This window comes from Podarcis bocagei (assembly GCF_964188305.1).
Source record: "Podarcis bocagei genome assembly, chromosome: W".
Taxonomy (NCBI): domain Eukaryota; kingdom Metazoa; phylum Chordata; class Lepidosauria; order Squamata; family Lacertidae; genus Podarcis; species Podarcis bocagei.
Genome location: NC_138131.1, coordinates 45,836,621 through 45,857,242, shown reverse-complemented (window position 1 = coordinate 45,857,242; position 20,622 = coordinate 45,836,621). Strand labels below are relative to the sequence as shown.

Here is a 20,622-nt window from a genome sequence, read left to right as displayed (position 1 = left end):
CCAGGTCACAGGCTGACACCCTATTCAAACACAGACATACCCTTAAGACAGGATTTGTGAAGGAAAAGACAATGGGGAGGCTTTTCCGGTTTGACCTTGCAGAGAAAACATTTGCTCAGTTTAGGAACCAAAAAGGTTCCAGGCGTGTCTTCCTGTGCTGATCTATATATGTGCTTGGTTGGTACACTTATGAACATTATCATATATTTAAGAGCATAAAATTCCTATTACAGGGTTGCGGCAAATGTTATGTGCAAATGGCTTTAGATACCTCTTAGGTCCATATACCATATATTCAACCAAAAAACAGCGACAATTTGTTATTGACATAGGATGGACATATTGGCTGGACATATTCTTATGAAAATTATGGGGGGGGCACATCTTTAAAGTTGTTAAATGTTACAAATATTATGCCTGAATGTATTCTTTCAACTTGACAGCTTAGGTAAGTTACCTAGCTTTAAAAAATCATAAAATCAACTCCTTTGCCATTTTCCTCTATTCCAACGCTATTTTGCCCTTGGAAAAGGGACTCCAGGAAGTGCCCAGAGGTGACAATTGCTGAGCTGATTGTTTACAGGTGATGGATGAAGTTTATTCTAGTACACCTGATTTGAAGGACATGCCAAATCCTGCCTGGCCTTCCTGGTTTGTGGATGGTAGCAGCTTTCTGGAGGGAGGCCAACGAAAAGCGGGGTACGCTGTAGTAGCCCTGGAAGGGGAAATCATTGAAGCCTCCCCACTTCCCCCTTCTTCATCCGCTCAGCTTGCACTACAGTTGGCTGAAGGCATAGACATTAATATATATACTGACTCAAAATATGCTTTTCTTACCCTGCATGCCCACAGAGCACTTTGGAAGGAGCGTGGCATGCTCACGTCAAAGGGGAGCCAGGTGCAGCACCCCCAAGCCCTTATGGATCTTTTAACTGCAGTATGGGCTCCCAGCCAAGTGGCTGTGATACATTGTTATGGACATCAAACTGGACTAAGTGATGCGGCCAGGGGCAATCGCCTAGCCGACAAAACAGCTAAACAAGCAGCTAGACAAGAGGCACCTGCTCTCTTCCTGGGATCCCTGATACCAGAGAAGATTGTGGATACTAGCCTTAGACCACCATACACCACACAGGAGCGACAAGTGGCAGAAGCTGAGAAGTTGGCAACTACTGATGAGGGATGGTATCTTACACCTGACAACTGCCTATGGGTGGCAGAGTCCCTAGCCCCCCAAGTTGTGCGTCGGTACCACGACTCCTGTCACGTGGGGCCCGATGCTCTGGCCAAAGATCTTGGGAGCAGTTACTATAGATCCAAGGTTAGCGTCTGAGGCCTGGAGGCGTTGTGTTCTCTGCCAGAAAAAGAATCCCAGAACAGGACCCTTACCTCCTTCCGGAATTCAACATCAAGGGACAGCTCCCATGGAGGACTTAATTATTGATTTCACTGAACTGCCCAGGTGTGGCTTATACCATGATCTCTTAGTGGCTGTCTGCACTTACACAGGAAGGGTGGAAGCTGGAAACTTCACACAGCCTACAGGCCTCAAAGCTCTGGGAAAGTTGAACGTATGAATAGGACTTTGAAAAACCAGCTGTCAAAACTAACCCAAGAAACGAACTAAAATTGGGTTAGCATGTTGCCTCTCGCATTGCTTCGCGTTCGAAGTATTCCCGCTAAGCATATTCATCTGAGTCCTTTTGAATTAATGTTTGCTAGGCCCCTGCCTTATGTGCAAATGATATCTCCACATTCAACTCATGATATGCATATTGAAAACTATTTGCAGTCTCTCTCGCGTGTGTTTTCTTCTCTCAACAGGTGGCAATTTGCCAGGACGCCTTGCTCCTTGGTTGAGCCCCTCCATTCGTTTTTACCGGGTGATGAGGTCTGGATACGTGATTGGGCCCAGACGCCGCTCCAGCCCTGTTGGAAAGGACCACACATCGTCTTACTTTCTACTCCCACGGCTGTTAAAGTCTCCGGCATAGCTCCTTGGATACATCATACCCGTGTAAAGAAGGCCTTCTCGGATTGGACTGTTACACCGCATCAACAAGAGCCGCTTCGACTCACCATTTCCAGACGTGCTCCAGACTGCACTCCAGCTCCTGCAACCAGCGTGGATTGAAAGGGGACATTTTCTTTCCTTTCCTTTTGCATAACTGAACTTTATTGAAGGTACCTGGGCCTGGTTTGCTTTACGCCACCCCTGCAGAGGAGGGTGTCTAGTGGGTCTTTTCTTTCAGCGTAATTACACCCCAGCCCGCTCTCTGGCACTTACCTAAGCCCCTCCCCGTGCATAAAATGGCTCAGATACGACTGTTGGTACCCGTGCTGGTATTTTTGTTGCCTTTGACCTTAGAAATGCCAATACCACTCACACTGACCAGACAACTGCTTCAATCGTGGGGGGCCCACCACACAAATAATAAGTGGGTTCAGGTTGCCGAGATGGTTGCGTTCTCTGCGAATTGGACCAATTGTGCCGTCTGCACCCTGGCCCCTGTAGATGCTCTGGGAGGAATGCCACTCCTCCCTGTGCCTTGGAATGAGTCCTTGGTCACAACTCCACTTGTTGCCTTCCAGCCTCTGGGCAACCATTCTTCTTTATGGAATCATTCTGTCCCTTTCCTGGTTCACCGGATCACTGGCTGCCTTTGTGTCAACAAATCGAATGACGCCAGTGACGCTCAGACCTATGTGGGCACTTCCCACTGTGATCGTACCTTCCCAGCCCCAACAAACATGCCTGAGTCCGAGACAGGAACTTTTTCTGGTTCCAATTTGACTGCATGCCTGGCCCGCTTGCTAACAGGCACCATATCTGCCCATGGTCAGGACGTTTACTGGGTGTGTGGCAGGAAGGCCTATCAAGGGCATCCTGATCAAATTTGCAGATGACACCAAACTGGGAGGGGTGGCTAACACCCCAGAGGACAGGATCACACTTCAAAAAGAACTTGACAAATTAGAGAACTGGGCCAAAACAAACAAAATGAATTTTAACAGGGAGAAATGTAAAGTATTGCACTTGGGCAAAAGAAATGAGAAGCACAAATACAAGATGGGTGACACCTGGCTTGAGAGCAGTACATGTGAAAAGGATCTAGGAGTCTTGGTTGACCACAAACTTGACATGAGCCAACAGTGTGACGCGGCAGCTAAAAAAGCCAATGCAATTCTGGGCTGCATCAATAGGAGTATAGCATCTAGATCAAGGGAAGTAATAGTGCCACTGTATTCTGCTCTGGTCAGACCACACCTGGAGTACTGTGTCCAGTTCTGGGCACCACAATTCAAGAAGGACACTGACAAACTGGAACGTGTCCAGAGGAGGGCAACCAAAATGGTCAAAGGCCTGGAAACGATGCCTTATGAGGAACGGCTAAGGGAGCTGGGCGTGTTTAGCCTGAAGAAGAGGAGGTTAAGGGGTGATATGATAGCCATGTTCAAATATATAAAAGGATGTCACATAGAGGAGGGAGAAAGGTTGTTTTCTGCTGCTCCAGAGAAGCGGACACGGAGCAATGGATCCAAACTACAAGAAAGAAGATTCCACCTCAACATTAGGAAGAACTTCCTGACAGTAAGAGCTGTTTGACAGTGGAATTTGCTGCCAAGGAGTGTGGTGGAGTCTCCTACTTTGGAGGTCTTTAAGCAGAGGCTTGACAACCATATGTCAGGAGTGCTCTGATGGTGTTTCCTGCTTGGCAGGGGGTTGGACTCGATGGCCCTTGTGGTCTCTTCCAACTCTTCTATGATTCTATGCCCTCCCAAGAGGATGGTACGGGGTCTGTTTTCCAGCCTACTTAATACCCCCCCATGTGGATTCCTGACCAGATTGCCTCTGCACTCCCTAGAAGGAGGCGTTTCGACTGACCTGGCAACAATTGCAGGTGGGAGTTCCCAGAATTGGGGCAAAAATCAGTGGCCTCCAGAAAGGATACTGGCCCATTATTCTCCAGCCTCATGGAATCGGGGAGAGAAAATCTCTGGGGCAAGGGGGCTGATCTAGAACTTGAACCGCGTAATCAGACTCCAGGCAGTGGTAGAGATTGTTGCTAACACAACAGCCACGGCCCTTAGGTTAATTGCCACGCAATTGGATGAGACACGCGTTTCTCTCAGTCCGCTTAGCGTTGGACTTTCTCCTGGCGCAATATGGCGGCTTTTGTGCAGCGTTAAATCTCACGGGTGGGGCCTGTTGCTTTAACATCTCTGATCATGGTGAAGCCATTCGCAATTTGGCAGCAGGACTTGAAACAGTGGCCCATATTCCTACCGAAACCTGGGAGGGATGGGACATGTCATGGCTTGACTGGTTGCCAAACCTAGGATGGGTAAAAGGCCTGTTTTTGCTGCTGCTTGGCCCACTGTTCATCTTGCTAATTTTTTGCTTTTCTGTACCTTGCCTGCTGCAATGCTTGCATACAATGACACGCAATATGATTTCACGCATGCTTCGCCCCCAGATTATAGCTCTGACCCGAGTATATCAGCCTGTGCCTTCCTGGGACGAGCCTTGGAGGCTGCCCAAAATTGAGAGGTGTGGAATGAAGGGGTAGTTAGGGTTACCCCAGAAAGCCCTAAAAACTGTTTGTGAATTCCCCCCCCCCAGCCAGGCCTCGGCGTACGCATTTTAAAACTGCATTTTCCTCTAAGACAAAAAGCATGAGCTAAGCAGTCCTCTCTGTAACAAAAACGCTGTAACAAACCTACAGCTGAGAACAGTAAAGCCTTTCGCTTCCCAGATCCAAGATAACCTTGTCCTGGTACATTGACTTGCAACATACTTCCGGGAACAGAGTCAGAGAACGAAAAGCAACATTTCTATGTAAGAATCTGTGAAGGGGGAGAGGGAAGGAGGGGCTTTGGAGAACAGGATAAAAACCTGATGTAAAATACTTTTTGCTGCGGCCTGTCTTTTGTGAACTGAATCACACAGGTGCCTCTGCCCCCCCCCCCCATGGCAGAATAAAACACTCTTTCTCTGGATTAACCCCTTGGTGTCGTTTGGCTCCTTTTGTCTCTGCTCGGGTGCAACAATTTTTCCTACCCATGGATTAAAAAGGCTACATACCAAGGAGAGCCTAATCCCATCCCCAAACTTGCCAAGGGGCCAGACATGCAAAGGAAGTTCTGTTTTACTTTGGGTGGTGGGACTTCAGAAGTGTTTGCCTATGCTAATCTAACACCTGGGTCTTGCCCTGACATGTCTGCTTATGCTGATGTTGTACCAAGGACTTGTCTGGACATGTTTGCCAAGGTTAACCCCTCCCCTTTGAACTGTATTCTGGGATATGGTGGGAAAGTTTTAAAAAGTCGCCACCCCATCCTCGGGGTTCCAAATTCCTCTTTGACCCTGTTGCGCAATAAACTTTGGTCTACAGCTATTTGCTCCGGTTGGTGGCTGGACTCCTCCTTTATTCTGGCTCTGCCCGACCGGTTGGGGGACTGAGCAGCCTCCCACCTAGATTCTTCCGTAACAGTATGTTGTTTGTTACTATGGTGTGTATTTTTGCTTGGATGAACCCCCCAACTCACAAACAAGCCCTGACACAACCAGCATGTTTTTCTCCTCTGAAACACAGCTAAACTTTTATCTCTTCGTACATAAGAACATAATAGCCTGTTCAGGAGTCTCTGGCGAGGTGCTGTGGCAGCTTTTTGCAGGAAGGAGTTCAACAGGAGTAGCCCATCTTTCCTGGCGGGCCATTTCTGCATGTTTTGGCCTTGCTAGCAAAGCCACATCATGCAAGAGTTGGTTGCTGAGAGCCCTTGAAGCCTCCTCTGACCACAAGGGTCTTACGGTTACCTACAAGGCTTTCCTGCCTCAGCCACAGTTAAAGTCCTCCCGTTGCCACAGGATCCTTTCCAGAAGGGCCAAACTCAAGCTCAAGCCACCTATTTCCCTTACCCCTGAAGAAGAAGAAGAAGAAGAAGAAGAAGAAGAAGAAGAAGAAGAAGAGGGGGAGGAAGAGGGGGAGGAAGAGGGGGAGGAAGAGGAGGAGTTTGGATTTGATATCCTGCTTTATCACTACCAGAAGGAGTCTCAAAGTGGCTAACAATCTCCTTTCCCTTCCTCCCCCACCAGAAACCCTCTGTGAGGTGAGTGGGGCTGAGAGACTTCAGAGAAGGGTGACTGGCCCAAGGTCACCCAGCAGCTGCATGTGGAGGAGCGGAGACATGAACCCGGTTCCCCAGATTACGAGTCCACTGCTCTTAACCACTACACCACACAGGCCACTGCACTGCTGCCAACGAAAGGGCAGGGAGGCTTGAGAGGGAGGAGACGCCCTGAAGTGGAGCCTGGGCACGCAGCTCACCGGAGGAAGACAGCAGAAAAAGCCAAATTCAGCAGTGGAAGAAGAAAATTTCAGAATATAAATGCAGAAATATAAACATTTATTACAAAAAAAGTATCATGACTTTAGAAGACAAAAGAGTAAGAATGGGAGTCGCTATCCGAGACGCAGAAAGACCAGCCGCCTCCGCCGCCCTCACTTCCGCTTTGATGCTGTGCCAATGACACAGTCATTGACCTGCAAGGCAAGACCGGGCAGATTTGGGGGGCCAGAAACTGGTCCCCACAGCTGCTGCTGCCGCCACCTCCTCCATCCAGCTGCGGTCAGGATGCCCCTTCCGCAGAGGAGATTCTGCAAGCAGCCCAGAGAAAGGGACACCCCCGCCCCCCCCCCAGCCGGATGCTGCAGCCACTTACCTTTCTGGCAAAGCGAAGGGAATTGAGGGACTCGGCAAAGTTCTCCTCCGAGGGCGAGATGTTAACAAACATCAGCCTGGGGGGAAAGGCCAGAGGAGAGGGTGAGGAGAAACAGAGGCTGCCTCAAGGGGGGTGCATGGCCCCCCTGTCAGAGACCTCTGGGTTGAAAGGGGTCATCTAGCCCAACCCCCTGCGTTCCTGGCAGGACAGCGCAGACCAGGCCTCAAAGGGGAGGGGGAGCCATCAACTCCCTCCTTGCCGACTCACATCTTGGAATTGCCGCCTAAGGAGTTCTGGAGGAGGTAGGTCAGCTTGCTGTTCCGGTAGGGCACATGGGCCTCCTGCAAGGGGGCAAAGGAAGCGGACAAGGATGGGTGCAGGAGGGGGAAATGTGTGGGGACCCTCCTCCCCACTTAGGGCAGGCCGGTTCCGCCAGCATCATGAGGCTGTCCCATTCCCGATTGAATTGTAGAGTTGGAAGGAATCACAGCTCTAGAGCCCCCGATAGGTGGGCACCCCACACGTGAGACAGTGCTGGACGCCACATCCTCACCCTCGCAGAAGACCAGCGCACTGCGGGAGGCGGGCTGTGGGGCTGCAAAGGGCTGCCCCATGGCTGGCCAGGACTCCCCCCCCCCGGAGGCACACGCGACCCCCCTCTCCCGCCTACCTTGTTGCTGAGGGCGGTGATGACCAGGCCCAGGTTGGAGAGGCTGCTGTTGATGGCCTGGGTCTCCTTGAGGCGGTCGCCGGTGGAGAGGGACCTGTCCAGGCGCTCGCTGCCAGCCAGGTCCACCAAGCTCAGCACGGCTGCGGGGGGGGGGGACAAAGGAGGGGTGAGGGTGGAGGGAGAAGGGGGGTGCTGGGGACCAGGGACCCACAGAGGGCCTGGCCTAGAAGAGGAGGGAGAGCAAGGGAGCGCCTCTGGGCCAGGGCAGGGACAGAGGCCTCCGGCGAAGGGGGTCGTGGGGCCGGCCACACTCACAGGAGGTGTGCAGCTCCCGGTTGGGGTTGTGGCCCTCGATGCGCAGCTGGAAGAGGCTGTGGCTGCGGGACGAGCGCTCGTTGAGATTCGTCTTGGCCACCGAGCGGTTGGCTTTGGCTCTCTGGAGCAGCTTCAGGACCTGAAGGGGCAAGCGGGGGGCAGGAGGCGGAGAATGGCGGTCGGAAGGGACCCCAGAGATCCTCTGGCCCTAGCCAGCCCCAGGCAAACAGCGTGAAGAGGCTAGCCGGGCACATTCCCCCCCCCCCCGGCTATTGGCTACTTGCGACCAGACTGAGATGCCCGGGCGCCCGATGGCGTTGGACATCACCGCCTGGAGGGGAAGCCTGGGAATCCTCGGAGCAAGACTCTTTCCACACACGAGGACCTCGTCCTATAGAATTCTATCCGTTACACAATCAGAATGAGTATCAGGAACCAAAACGGTTTCTCTCAGCAGCCTGAGCAGGAGCAGTGAACAATGGCAGCTCCTTGTTCTCACCTGACTTCACTCCCCCGCTGCCCCCACTGCCCCACGCTCAGCTGCAAAGAATATTCTTATATTCTGAATGTACAGTTAAGAAAGAGAAGTTGGAATAGGCCAAGATATGTGGACTGCCCCAATCCCAGCTCAAGGTGGTCATCTGAACTGGCCAGATGTTTAACTGAGAATCAGTCAGTCAGTCAGGCCATCATTTGAAAAATAAGACTTTAGAACGCCTGGCCCCAAAATGGCAACGAGACATCCCATTTGGGTGAGTTTAAGCTTGGTTTAAGGAGCCGCTTGGTGCCTAGCCTCTACACTGGAGTTTCTACCATTGCCTGCAAATAGAAAGGGAAGCATGGGGGGGGGGGAGTTCTTCCTCTGGGAACTCTAGGGCAGGCAGAAGCCCCATAAGGAGCCGAGGGGCCAAGACCCAGGTGATCTGAGCTCTCCAGAAAGGCAGGATGGCTCAGGCCTTCATGCAGAAGCCTCTCAGAGAACGGCACAGTCGGAGGGGAGCCCCCAGGGTCATCTAGCCCAACCCCAGATTCCTCCCTCTGCTCCTCCCCTCAGAGGCTTTGGATGCAGACACACTCTGGCTGCCTTGTCCCCAGACCAAGGCCCTAAAACGGGTGACAATGGGGCTGGTTCTCTGGCTTCTGCCTCTCCTCCACCCCTTGCAAGCAGGCTGGTGGCCGGACACAGTGCAGAGAGCGGGAGAAGAGTAGTGTTGGAAGGGGACCCCCAAGGGTCATCTACCCGACCCCCTGCACCGCTGGAACCCCCCAGGAAAATCCCAGACAGACAGCTGCCCCCCCCCCACCGCGGTACCTCTTGCTCCGAAGCAACGGGGACGTAGCAGAGGTTGGGAACGTGCAGCTCCTCCGTGCATTGGCTCACTCGCCGGATCTCCAGCTCAGAGCCCTGCTCAGGGCGCAACACCAGCAGGTCCCGCAGAGACTCATTGTAGATCTCCAGGAAGTTGGCAGTGAAATGGTACTGGGAGGAGACAGGCAGAGGGGCAGGATCAGACCAGGGAAGGCGGCTGGGGTGGCGCGTGCCCAGCCAGCACATCGCTCCCAGCTCAGACTCGGGGACCAACTGGCATGGCTATTCCAAGAGGAGGCTTCCAAAGGTGAGGCCCAGGAGTTCAGACAGGCCAGCCCTCGGGTGTTCAGGGGATCTTGTGAGGCTGAACGGAAGGCCCTGCAGAAAAACACTGGCGGTCTCACCATCCTGTGGGGTGGGTGAGGGTGAAGGAGGCAGCCCTCTCTCACCAGCGCCCTCTCTGGGAGCTCCCAAGCCCAGTGCGAAACCCCCCTGGCAATTGCAGCATGGCGAGTGAATGCAGCGGGGGTCTCCACCCCCTTTGGACACCTGCATCCGCTTTCCCTCTCTGCCCCCACCTTCCAGCCTTTGGCCTCCATCTCCCGGGCTTTCCTGAAGATCTGCTGCACTGCGCGGGGGATCATGCCGGCCGTGGAAGGGTCCTGGCAGTCGGGGCCCTCCATGGTGTACGTCTTGCCGCTCCCCGTCTGCCCGTAGGCAAAGATGCAGACGTGGTAGCCGTCCAAGGCCGACTGCGGGGAGGAAGGGAAGCCGTCAGGCTGGCGTCCACCAGACCCCACCTGCCCCCGGAGGGGGAGAGCCGCCCTATGTGGAATTTCCAGACCATCCTTCAGCCACGACTCACAGGACAAACCAGCCAAATCAGCCGGGGAATCATCCTCACGATCATCATCATCATACAGTGGCACCTTGGTTGTCGAACCGAGTCCGTTCAAAAACTAAGGCTGCCAAAGAATGTTGGGGAGTTGGAACACTTACTTCCAGGTTTTCAGCGTTCAGGGGCCAAAGTGTACGAGTACCAAGGTGTTTGAGGGCCAAGATACGACTGTACCATGCTCAACATAATAACAAACTAGAAGAACTGGGCCGCTTCCCCCCTTAATGTATTTATTCTATATATTTATTTGATTGATTTATGTGCTCTTCAGGGTGGTTGACAGAATAAAATGCTTTTCCTTACCTGCACAAGCAGAGAGATCTCCTCAAAGACCTCCTCCTGGGAGCTGGACGGAGGGAAGACCTGGTCAAAGTTGAACTCATAGACAATGTCCTCTTTTCGCTCCCGGCCAACGTGGGACTGGCAGAGAATCAAAGAATTGCAGAGTTGGAAGACCCACGAGGCTCATCTAGTCCACCCCCAAGCAAGACTTGAACCCACAACTCTGAGATTATGAGCCTCTACCGACTAAGTGGTGACAGGGGCCGCGTTCCCCCTTGGCCAGCTCTCCCGGGGCCACAATGCTCTCTCTCGCACACACACACATATCCTCCAGCTGGCATTGGGTCTGTTGGCCTTGGGCCGGCCATCAACATTTGGGTTTCTCCTGCTCCTGCAAAGGTCATTGCAGGAACAACACTGGCTTATTTGAAGAAGAAGAAGAGTTTGGATTTGATATCCCGCTTTATCATTACCCAAAGGAGTCTCAAAGTGGCTAACGTTCTCCTTTCCCTTCCTCCCCCACAACAAACACTCTATGAGGTGAGTGGGGCTGAGAGACTTCAAGAAGTGCGACTGGCCCAAGGTCACCCAGCAGCTGCATGTGGAGGAGCGGAGATGCGAACCCGGTTCCCCAGATTACGAGGCCACCGCTCTTAAGCACTACCCCACACTGGCTCTCGGCAGGCTTTGCGGCAGGTGGAGACTTCCTGACGTCCCCTGGCAACTGTGACAGCCCAAGATGCCACCAAGACTTCGACAACCGCCTTGTCCCCCCACCCCCAGACTGACCTCCTCCGCCTTGGATAAGACCAGGCTCTTGCTGTTGTCTGGCGGGAAGCGGAGGTGGCTCACCCCCTGTTTCTGGGCCTCCTTCTCGCTGCTCAGCAGGGGGCGCACGCGGCAGAAGACACGGATGTTGCCCTGGAGGGAGCGGGGAGTCGTCAGCACCCAGCCCCACAAAGGGTCCCCCAGTGCCAGCCCCCCACCACCACCGGCCCACCTTCAGCTCCTGGACGGCGTTGTGCAGGGAGCGCCGCTCCATCTCCGACTCGTGCAGCTTCTGCTCCAGCTGGGCCTTGTGTGCTGCCAGCGCCTCATTCTCCTGCGCCCGCCGGGCCAGGCTCTCCTGCGCCAGGCGCAGTTCCGCCTGCGTCAGAGAAACCCCAGGGCCAGTGAGGGACGGGCCACCTCAAACCCAGAGCCGCCCACCCGCCCTCTCAGCCAGGCAACAATTCAGGGAGGAGGCGGCAAATGCAGGCTTCCTCAGCTGGGAAAGGAAAAGCACCAGCAGGAACAGACACAGCAGAGGTTAGCACTTCCCCCAGACAGATATCTAGGGCCCTCTTGCGATGGATAGAAAAGGGACTTGTGTGAGAAACAGGGTGTGAGGCTGAGGAGAAGGGAAGCGCTTCCAGCGAGAGCCGAGAGGGATACACTTCTCTGTATGGGGGGGGATTGAAGATTAAGATATAATTATGATAGAGGGCTAGACACATAAAATTTTGTGTTTTATTGCGATTATTACTATTACTGTTGTGATTTTTATTTATTTTCTTTCTTTTTCTCCTTATCTTCCCACCTTTTATTGCTTTTTTCTGTATTTCTTATTATCTTTTATTAAAAAATTCTTGTTTTCCAAAAGTGTTTGCAACATCTTTCTCTCATCTTATTATCTTTTTTAAAACTAGTTTGGTTTGTATTATATGTTGAAAATATTTAATAATTTTTTTAAAAAAACATTTTTTAAGGTATCTAGCTCTCTTTTCTGGGGCTGAGGACCCTTAACTGTGATCTTGAGTCTGGCATTGTGGAATCAGAAGGGTACCTACGGGACATCTAGTCCAACCCGCTGGAATGCAGGCGTCACAAGCGGATGTTGGCTAGTCCCAAGGATTCCTCGCCTCACCTTGGGATTCCAAGCACCATTCAAGGGCGGGTGGAAGGGTCCCCAGCCCCCCCTCACCTCTCTGGCCTCCAGCTGGGCAGCCAAATCCTCCTTGGCCTCCCTGGCTTTGCGGCCAGCGGTTTCCAGCTCCTGGATCGTCTGGCTCTGGCTCTTGACGGTCTCCTCCAGCTGCTGCTCCTGCTTCACCAGCTGCTCCACCCTCTGCCGGCTCTCTGTGGCCTGCGCTTGGCAGGTCTGCAGCTCCAAGGCCAGGGCACTGCCAAGAGAGGGTAGGGCAGAGGTCAGGTCCTGCTGCAGGAGGAGCAGACGGAGCCCGCCATGCCCTTCTCAGGCTGCTGCTCGCTCACCTGTTCTGCCCCTCCAGCTGCTGGTTGCGGGCCGTCGCCTGCTTCAGCTCCCCCTCCAGCTGGCTCAGCTGATGCCTCAGGGCCACATTCTCCCCGGCCAGCCCCTGGGCCTTCTCCTTGTAGGTCCCCCCTTTGGCCCGCAAGTCGCTCACTTGCCCCTTCAAGTCCCCGGGGGCCCGCTTCTTCTCACCCCCGCCAGCAGCGGCAGGAGCAGCGGCTGCCAAGGGGAGAGGGAGAGAGAGAGGACAGTGTGAGGGACCCGGTGGCGGCTCAAGGATGGCACGGGGGGGGCACCTCCCTCCCTTCTCTAGGCCTTACCTGGCTTAGGGGCTGCCGCAGCCACCGTCCGACGGGATCCTGCTGGGAAACAAGGAATGAGACATGAAGCAGTGAAAGGATTCCCAAGGGGACCCTGTCTCCCCTCCGTTGCTTCATGAAACATCTCCAAACAATAGTAATACTTCAAAACATAAAATCAGCAAGGAACTCAAGACAGATTAAAGCAACATATGTGGGGGTTCCCTTCCACGGATTGCGCCTAAAGTCAAAATCACGTATAGCTGAAATATGCTGGATTTAATGGTGGGCAGGATTGCCAGAGCATTTTCCCCAGCCCCTCTCCAAACTTTTTATATTGTTTCCTACACTGAATGCACACAAGTTAAAGGGGCACCAGATGCAGGATTACGGGGAACCCACATTCTACACATCTGAATCAGCTTGGAAAAACTAAAATGGCTTCAGCAGGTGCCAAAAAGAGTCCAGCAAAGATAGCTGCCTGGTGTTGTAAGAACATAACTGGATCAGGCCCAAGGGGGCCTGTCTAGCCCAGCATCCTGTTCTCAGTGGCCAAACAGTTTCCTGTGGGAAACCAGAGAGCAGGATTCAAGTCCAAGAGCCCTCTCCCCCTTTGTGGCTTCCAGCAACAGGTATCCAGAAGAATTTCTGCCTCCAGCCATAGAAGCAGAGCACAGACATCACAGCTAGTAGCCACTGATTGCCCTCTCGGATGTGCATCTGTTTAATCCTCTTGTAAAGCCATCCAAGTTAGTAGCTATCACTACCTCCTGTGGGAGGAAGTTCCATAGGTTAGCTATGCAATGCCATTGTTTTTTATACAGAGGTGGCTTGGTTCTCAAACTTCATCCGTTCCTGGAGTCCAAGACTCCAGAAACCATTCGCAAACCAAGGGACGGCTTCCGACTGGCTGCAGGAGCATCCTGCACTCATTCGGAAGCTGTGTCGGATGTTCAGCTTCTAAAAAACGTTCGCAAACTGGAAAGCTTACTTCCAAGTTTCCAGCGTTCAGGAGCCAATTTGTTCAACAACTAAGCCGTTTGAGAAGCAAGGTACCACTGTAATGGAAATCAATACAACAATATTTATAATATTTTTGAAAAATAACACGATGGGTGCTGCTCCTCTAAATGATCAATTCCTTACAGGTACGATATGGCACCCTTAACAGGGACGCTTCTGCAGCCCGCTGCCTACCTGTGGTGGACGGCCCTGCCACACCCGCAGTCCCCCGGGTCCGAGTGCTCGAGCGGCGGCGCCCCCCTGCCAAGAAAGCGGTGTTACAGCAAAGTCCAGAAGGGCTCCCCAGGTTCTGCCCCGCCCCCCCCCCCGACCTGAGCTTACCGGCCTGGCGGTGGCCTCGGAGCGCAGGGGCCGCTGGCGGAGGCTTCGGAACGGAGGGGGCTGCTGTCACAGGTCCTCCCTGCTTGGTAGGCTCCAGGGGAGCCCGAGCCCGTTTCTGGGAGGAAGGAAAGGGCAGCCGCTTGTTATTCTCCAGGGCCAGGCTGGATGCCCCCTCACCGGTCCTATTCCACGTCCCTCTCTGCTGGAAATGGCAACGCCCCATTCGCACCCCCCCCATGCTGCAGAAGGGAGGGGCTTGGGAACTCACCCGGTCCACCTTGGGGGGCTCATTCTCATCGCTGGCCGGGCGCTTGAGGTGCAGCGCAGACACAGGGAGCCGGGAGGGGCCTTTCGGCAGCAGGAAACTTTTCCCCTCAGAGTTCATCTTCTGCTCCCGGAGTGGCAACTGAGGAAGGCCGCTGAGTTCATTTAATGAAGCATCTCAGAAGCAGGGTGGAGGGGGGGGGAGTCGAAGGCCGAGGCAGGCAAGAGAGAGGCGCCCCCCCGACCCCCGAAAGGGACTCACGGGAGGTGGACCATCCATCAGCTCCAGGCAAGGCCTTCGGGGAGAAGCCAGTGGGAGGCCAGTAAGGAAATGAAGCCCAGCCTGCAAGGTCAAAGGAGGCCCGGCTAGTCCAAATGGCCCCCAGCACCGAGATAGGCTGCCTCTGGGCCGGGAGGCAGCAACCCTTTCCCGCAGGGGGCCGGTCCGCTGTCCCGCAGGCCCTGGGGGGGCCGGACTACACGGGGAGGGGGGGGAAGAGAGCGAATTCCTCTGCCCCGCAAAGAAGCCAGAGATGCCTTTTCAAGGAAAGGACACCTTCTGCGCATGTCCAAGGGCGCCGATTGCCGGGCCCTCCGCGGGCCGGAGGGAGAAGGCGACGGGGGCCGGATCCGCCCGCGGGCCTCAGGCCGCCTCCCCCCGATCTGCTGGGGCTTGGCTGGTCCCCCCTCCCTCCCGCCCGAGGAAGGGGCCCCTCTGCCCTCTGCCCGCGCCCCGAGGCCTCACCGGCGCCCCTCCGGCTCCTCCGCCTCGCCCTCCGTCTCCCTCTCCGACCCAAACGCCGTCGATTTAAACGGACAGCTCCCGTCCTCCTCCGCGGCGCCGCCCGGCAGCCAATGGCCAGGCGGCGAGAGGAGGAGACCAATCCGCGCCGCCCGTCGCGCGGGCCGGACCCGCCCTCTTCGTCTTACGCCCACGGCTCCGCCCCCAAGTCCCTCCTTGGCGCACGGCCCGAGCGGAGGACGCACTGCGCACGCGCGCCGCGAGCCCGCCTCCGCCGGAAGGAGCGTCGGCGGGAGGGCGAGCGTGAGTGCGCGTGCGCGCGTGCCGCAGGCGGCCCCGCCCCTCCCTGGCAACGGCCGCGGCGCGCAGGGAGCGGGCGGGGGGGCGGGCGGGGGCGGGGCCTGCGCCGGAGGGGCGGGGCCAGGGAGATCTAGGGGGAGAGAGATCAATGTCTAGGGAGATCAATAAACAAACGGGAGGGGCCCCCCCGGGGGAGGCCGGCGGAGCGCGCCTTGGCCACCGGGGCAGCTTCCCCCGTTGAACACCCGCCTGCCCCTCTGCGCAGGTGGGGCGGGGCCTGGAGGGGGGGACCACGAGTGACCCTGGCCCCTTTCCCCTCCCCCCCATGAAGGGGGTTCGGGGGGCCTGAGGCAGGGGGGGCACACAGGGACGCTGCAGCGGGGCGATCCCCTTGGAGGGGGGCGGGGGGTCCTGGCATTGGGGGGACCCCCGGGCGCTGCCACGGTCTTTCCCCCGCTACCCCCCCCAGCCCGGCGGGGGCGTGGCGGGCCCGGGGGGGCGCTGGGGGGGCTGGGCCGCCCGGCCCTCGGCATCCCCCCTGGCGGCCCCCCGCTCCGGCTGCTGCGTCACTGGCGGGAGGCTGGAGCCGCCGAGGGTCCCGCTCCGCCGCCCCTGAGACCCCCCCGCCCCCCCCCCGCGGCGAGAGGGACCCCCAGAGCGGAGCCGGCAAGGGGGCGCCCCCCGCCCCTCCCCCGCCTCGGCCCGCCTGACCCGGACCAGCGCCCGCCTGACCTCTGACCCTTCCGCCTCCTTGCGGCGGGCTTTGGGACCTGGCTCACTCTCTGGGCTGCTTACTGCGCCAGCTTCCGCTACATTTGAACTTGGCGCGCGCGCCCAACTCTCTACCTTCCTCTTGATCGTTTCGTCGCTCCCCGAGGTGGGCGTGACTACTCCTGACTCATGCCCTCCCTCCTTCTGAAAGCCTCCGGAACCCGATATCTGGTCCCCTTTCTCCCCGCTGCTCCCGGCTGGGTACGTGGGTCCCGATCTCCAACTGCTGCTCTCTGATCCCTCTCTGGACCCTTCTTCCTGGGGTGTCCCCCTGCTTTCCCCCCTTGCTCTGACCGCTGGCGCTCCCTTCTGGGAATCCTCGGACTCACTGGACAGGCTCGGTGATCTCGGGTCGTCATCCCCACTCATCTTTCCTTCGTATTCCTCCCCCTCGCTCTCTGTCTCCTCCCTTCTCTGCGTCTCTGCTCCTGAACCCCTGACATCCATCCCCCCCTCGAAGCCCCCCCTTCCCCCCTCCCCGCTTTCAAGGGTGGTTGCTGGGTGCTCCATCATCACAGGAGTGAATGCCGGATACAGTTCGCTCCTCGTCGCTGGCCGCCAACTGAAGACCTCCGAGTCTTCCTCCTCGCGTTCGTCAACGGTGAGCTGCTCCGCCTCCATTTCAGTGCCGCCGTGCTCGAAACCGAGATCCTCCCCGCACACGTCCATGTCAGTCTCTGCGTCGGTCGCTTGACCTGGCATCTCCAGCCACCTCCGGCGCCACTGCTCCTCTGGCCGATCGTCCCACCAATACGAGGTGTCGGACGCCGAACCCTCCGGTGACCCCTCTGGGGAACGTGTGCCCTGTGCGGGCTCCCCGTCCGAGTCGAAGCCATGGAACGTGCTGGAGGAAAGTGTGGGCGTGAACAACCAGTCGTCGAAGAAGCCTGCCGGCATGGGTCTGTGTGGGAAAAGGGCATGAAACTCGTCCTTGAGCAGGGGTTCCTCCAAAGCGTAGTCTGGCACCCAGCTATTAGCACTGGCCCGGGTGCCCTCTCTGGCTAGGAGGTATTCTACTCCGTCTTCCCCCCATCTGGAGTCCAAAATCTCCGTGACTTCGTTGATGGGGTCCTGCTGTGGCAATCTCCCCGCCTCCGTCCGCTCCTGAGACGGACTCGGTGCCGTTCCTGGTTCCTGGAACCTGTGAGGTGTCCTGTAGGGAGTGAGCACCGACCTGTGGAACACCGGATGCATCCTGGAACCCTCCGGTAGCACCAGCCTGAAAGCTACTGGGTTGATCTGCGCTTCGACTTGGTATGGACCGAGTTGCTTGTGCCCCAACTTCTTCTTGGCTAACGATCTGGTCGGCACTGCGTGGGCTGCCAACCAGACCCAGTCTCCCACTCGTATCTCTTCGCCAACCCGCCTGTGCTTGTCAGCTTGCACCTTGTATGCGTGCTTCGCTAGCTCCAGCTGCCGTCGGAGTTGATCGTGGACCTCCTGCAACTCAGACGCGAAAGCGTCCGCCGTCTGCGGTTCCCCTTCCCCCACTCTGTCCAGTCCCGGGAAGGTTCTGGGATTCCTCCCATTGTTGGCGAAGAACGGCGTCACCCCTGTGGACACGTGCTTCGTGTTGTTGTAGGCGAACTCGGCGAGCGGCAGGTAATCCACCCACGTCGCAGGCTGTTGATTGGCATAGCATCTCAGGTACTGCTGCATGATGGCATTGACCCTCTCCGCTTGCCCGTTGGTCTGCGGGTGTCTCGCTGATGTCAGGTTGATCTTGACGTTCAGGAAGCCCATCAGCTTCTGCCAGAAATTCGAGATGAACTGGCGGCCGCGGTCGGACAGTATAGACCGCGGCAGCCCGTGCACTTTGAACACGTGATCTATGAACAGTTTGGCTGTTTGTTCTGCCGTGGCCACCTTCGCACACGGTATGAAATGTGCCATCTTGGTGAACAAGTCCACCACCACTAGTACAGCTGTCTTGCCTCTCGAGCTGGGTAGATCCGTGACAAAGTCCAGGGCCACCCTCTCCCACGGTTCAAACGGCGTTTGCAGCGGTTCCAGCAGTCCCGCCGGTGGTTTGTGCACCGGTTTGGCCCTCTGGCAGGTGTCGCACCTCGCGACGTAGTCCGCGACTTCCCCTCTCAGTCTGGGCCACCAAAAGTCCCTTGCGACTAATTCCACCGTTTTTTCTGTGCCAAAGTGCCCGGCCGTGGGTGCGTCGTGCAACTGCTGCAGTACCTTGGCGCGAAGTTCGTCTCCCGGCACGTAGATGGCCCCTTTACGTAAGAGCAAGCCGTCTCGTATCTGGAACTCGTCGCTCTTCGCCGTGCCCTTGTGCACCTCGGCCATCTTCGCCTGCGCGAATGAGTCGTCCTGCAACGCCCGCCGCACCGCATCCAGGTCTACTGTGGCTGAAGCGCACGCCCACGCTGTTGGCGCGAAGATGTGCATGGCTGCCGCTGGCGTCGCCTCTTCGAGGTATTGCGGTTTTCGGGACAGTGCATCCGCCATGATGTTGGTGTCGCCTGGGACGTACTCTATTCGGAAATCGAAGTCAGCAAAGAACTCCGCCCAACGTATCTGCCTCTGGTTCAGGAACTTCGCCGTGCGCCAGTGCTCCAGATTCTTGTGGTCCGTGCAGACCTGCACCGTGTGCTTGGCGCCGATCAGGAAGTGTCTCCACGCCTTGAAAGCTGCATGAATGGCAAGCAACTCCCTGTCCCAGATGGTGTAGTTCTGCTCCGACTTGCTGAGCTTTCTGGAGTAGAACGCTCCCGGCCTCCAGACCCCCTGTGGGTCCCTCTGCAGCAGGACAGCTCCCACTGCTCTATCGGACGCGTCTGTCTCTACCCGCATCGGTCTGCTGGGGTCGATATGCAGCAGTTGCTCTTCCGACGCGAAGAGACGCTTGAGTGCCTGAAAGGACTGCTCCGCCTGCTCCGTCCAGATGAATTTCTTTTTCTTGGAGCTTAGCGTGTCCGTAATAGCCGCCGTCTGCATCGCGAACCCCTTGATAAACTTGCGATAGAAGTTGGCGAAGCCGACAAACCGCTGGACCTCCTTCCGGTTGCGCGGGCTCTTCCAATCCAACACCGCGCGAACCTTGGCGCTGTCCATGGCTAGCCCCTTGTCCGACAACTTGTAACCCAAGAAATCCACCTCCTTCGTGTCGAACTGGCACTTCTCCAGTTTGGCGTACAGTCTATGCTGCTGCAACCTCTCCAGCACCTCCCGAACGTCTTGGTCATGCGCTTGCTGCGATTCGGAGAATATCAGGATGTCATCCAGAAAGCAGACGCACTTCTTGTAGAGGAGTCCCGCCAACACATGATGCATGAAAGCTTGAAAACAGTGAGAACCGTTTTGCAATCCAAACGGCATCACTCTGTATTCGTAGGTGCCCAGAGGCGTGAACATGGCTGTCTTCCACTCATCGCCCTCCCTCATGCGGATGAGATTGTACGCCCCTCGCAGGTCCAACTTGGTGAACACGCGTCCCTTGCGCACCGTCGCCAGTAGGTCGTCAATCCTGGGCATGGGGAAATCAGAGGGCTTGGTCATCTTGTTCAAGAGGCGAAAATCCACCACCAGTCTTTTTTGGGGCGTGTCCTTCTTCTTCACGAAGAAAACAGGACTGCCCCCTACTGCCCTGGACTCCCGGATGAAACCGCGCTCCAAATTGTGATCTATGAACTGTTTGAGTTCCTGTAGTTCGTCCTCAGACATGGAATACAGCTTCCCTTTCGGTAGCGTCGCCCCTGGTAGGAGGTCAATCTTGCAGTCATATTGTCTGTGCGGTGGTAGCTTGTCTGCCTCCTTCTCACAGAAGACCTCCAGAAAGTCTGCGTATTTGTGGGGGACTGCTTGCAACGTTCCCAACTGCAGTTGTGATTCCTCCTCCTCTCCCTCCTGTCTGGGCAGGATGCAGTGTTCTGCGCAGTAAGAGGAGCCGAAGATCAGCTGTCGCTGGTACCAAGCCAGTGTCGGACTGTGCCTGTCCAGCCAACTCATGCCCAACACAATGGGTGTGTCCGACATTCGGGTGACATTAAAACTGATGACTTCCCTGTGGTTACCAAGGCGCATCACCATTGGCTGCGTCTGCTTCACCACCTGCCCCCCCAGCAACTCTCTGCCATCCACTGTGACGACTTGCAGGGGCAGAGTGGCAGGTAATAGCTGTATAGCGTGCTGCTCCACAAAATCCTGCGCTATAAAGTCTGCGTTGCTTCCAGAATCCACAGAAAGCGGCACTTCGATAGTGACGCCATCGGGTAGCTAGAGAGATGCTGTGAGCTGCACTACTGGTTTGGGTGGGAGGGGGTCCGTGGGTTGCAAGATCGCTGGGGACTGCTTCAGTGATGCGTCTGGCTGGGCCCCAGTGCCTCTGTCTCCAGCCAGACATCGTCGTTTCCCTGCTGGGGTTCGCTGTGTTGCGTGGCCGCTTTCACCGTTGCGGAGGCTGCAGTGTGCTTGGAGCTCCTCTGGGGACACTCTT

At 56.2% G+C, this 20,622-nt stretch overlaps 1 protein-coding gene across 2 annotated transcripts; it reads right to left on the bottom strand.

The window, feature by feature from the left end:
* Positions 1 to 6,450: 6,450 nt before the first annotated feature.
* On the bottom strand, positions 6,451 to 14,666 carry LOC308578337 (carboxy-terminal kinesin 2-like). 2 transcript variants are annotated; one of them, XM_081178611.1, is made up of 17 exons: positions 14,622 to 14,666; positions 14,364 to 14,501; positions 14,096 to 14,210; positions 13,949 to 14,014; positions 12,773 to 12,814; positions 12,455 to 12,671; positions 12,165 to 12,363; positions 11,202 to 11,348; positions 10,991 to 11,122; positions 10,223 to 10,339; positions 9,600 to 9,773; positions 9,025 to 9,192; positions 7,713 to 7,851; positions 7,398 to 7,537; positions 6,995 to 7,068; positions 6,728 to 6,803; positions 6,451 to 6,548 (listed from the first exon to the last, which is right to left on the bottom strand). In XM_081178611.1, exons 1-17 carry the CDS (start codon positions 14,637 to 14,639, stop codon positions 6,507 to 6,509), a joined length of 2,004 nt encoding a protein of 667 aa, XP_081034737.1. In that variant the 5' UTR covers positions 14,640 to 14,666; the 3' UTR covers positions 6,451 to 6,506. The 2 variants fall into 2 exon arrangements, with proteins under 2 accessions (XP_081034737.1, XP_081034738.1); XM_081178612.1 differs by having other exon boundaries at positions 12,773 to 12,811.
* Between the last annotated feature and the right edge of the window lie 5,956 nt (positions 14,667 to 20,622).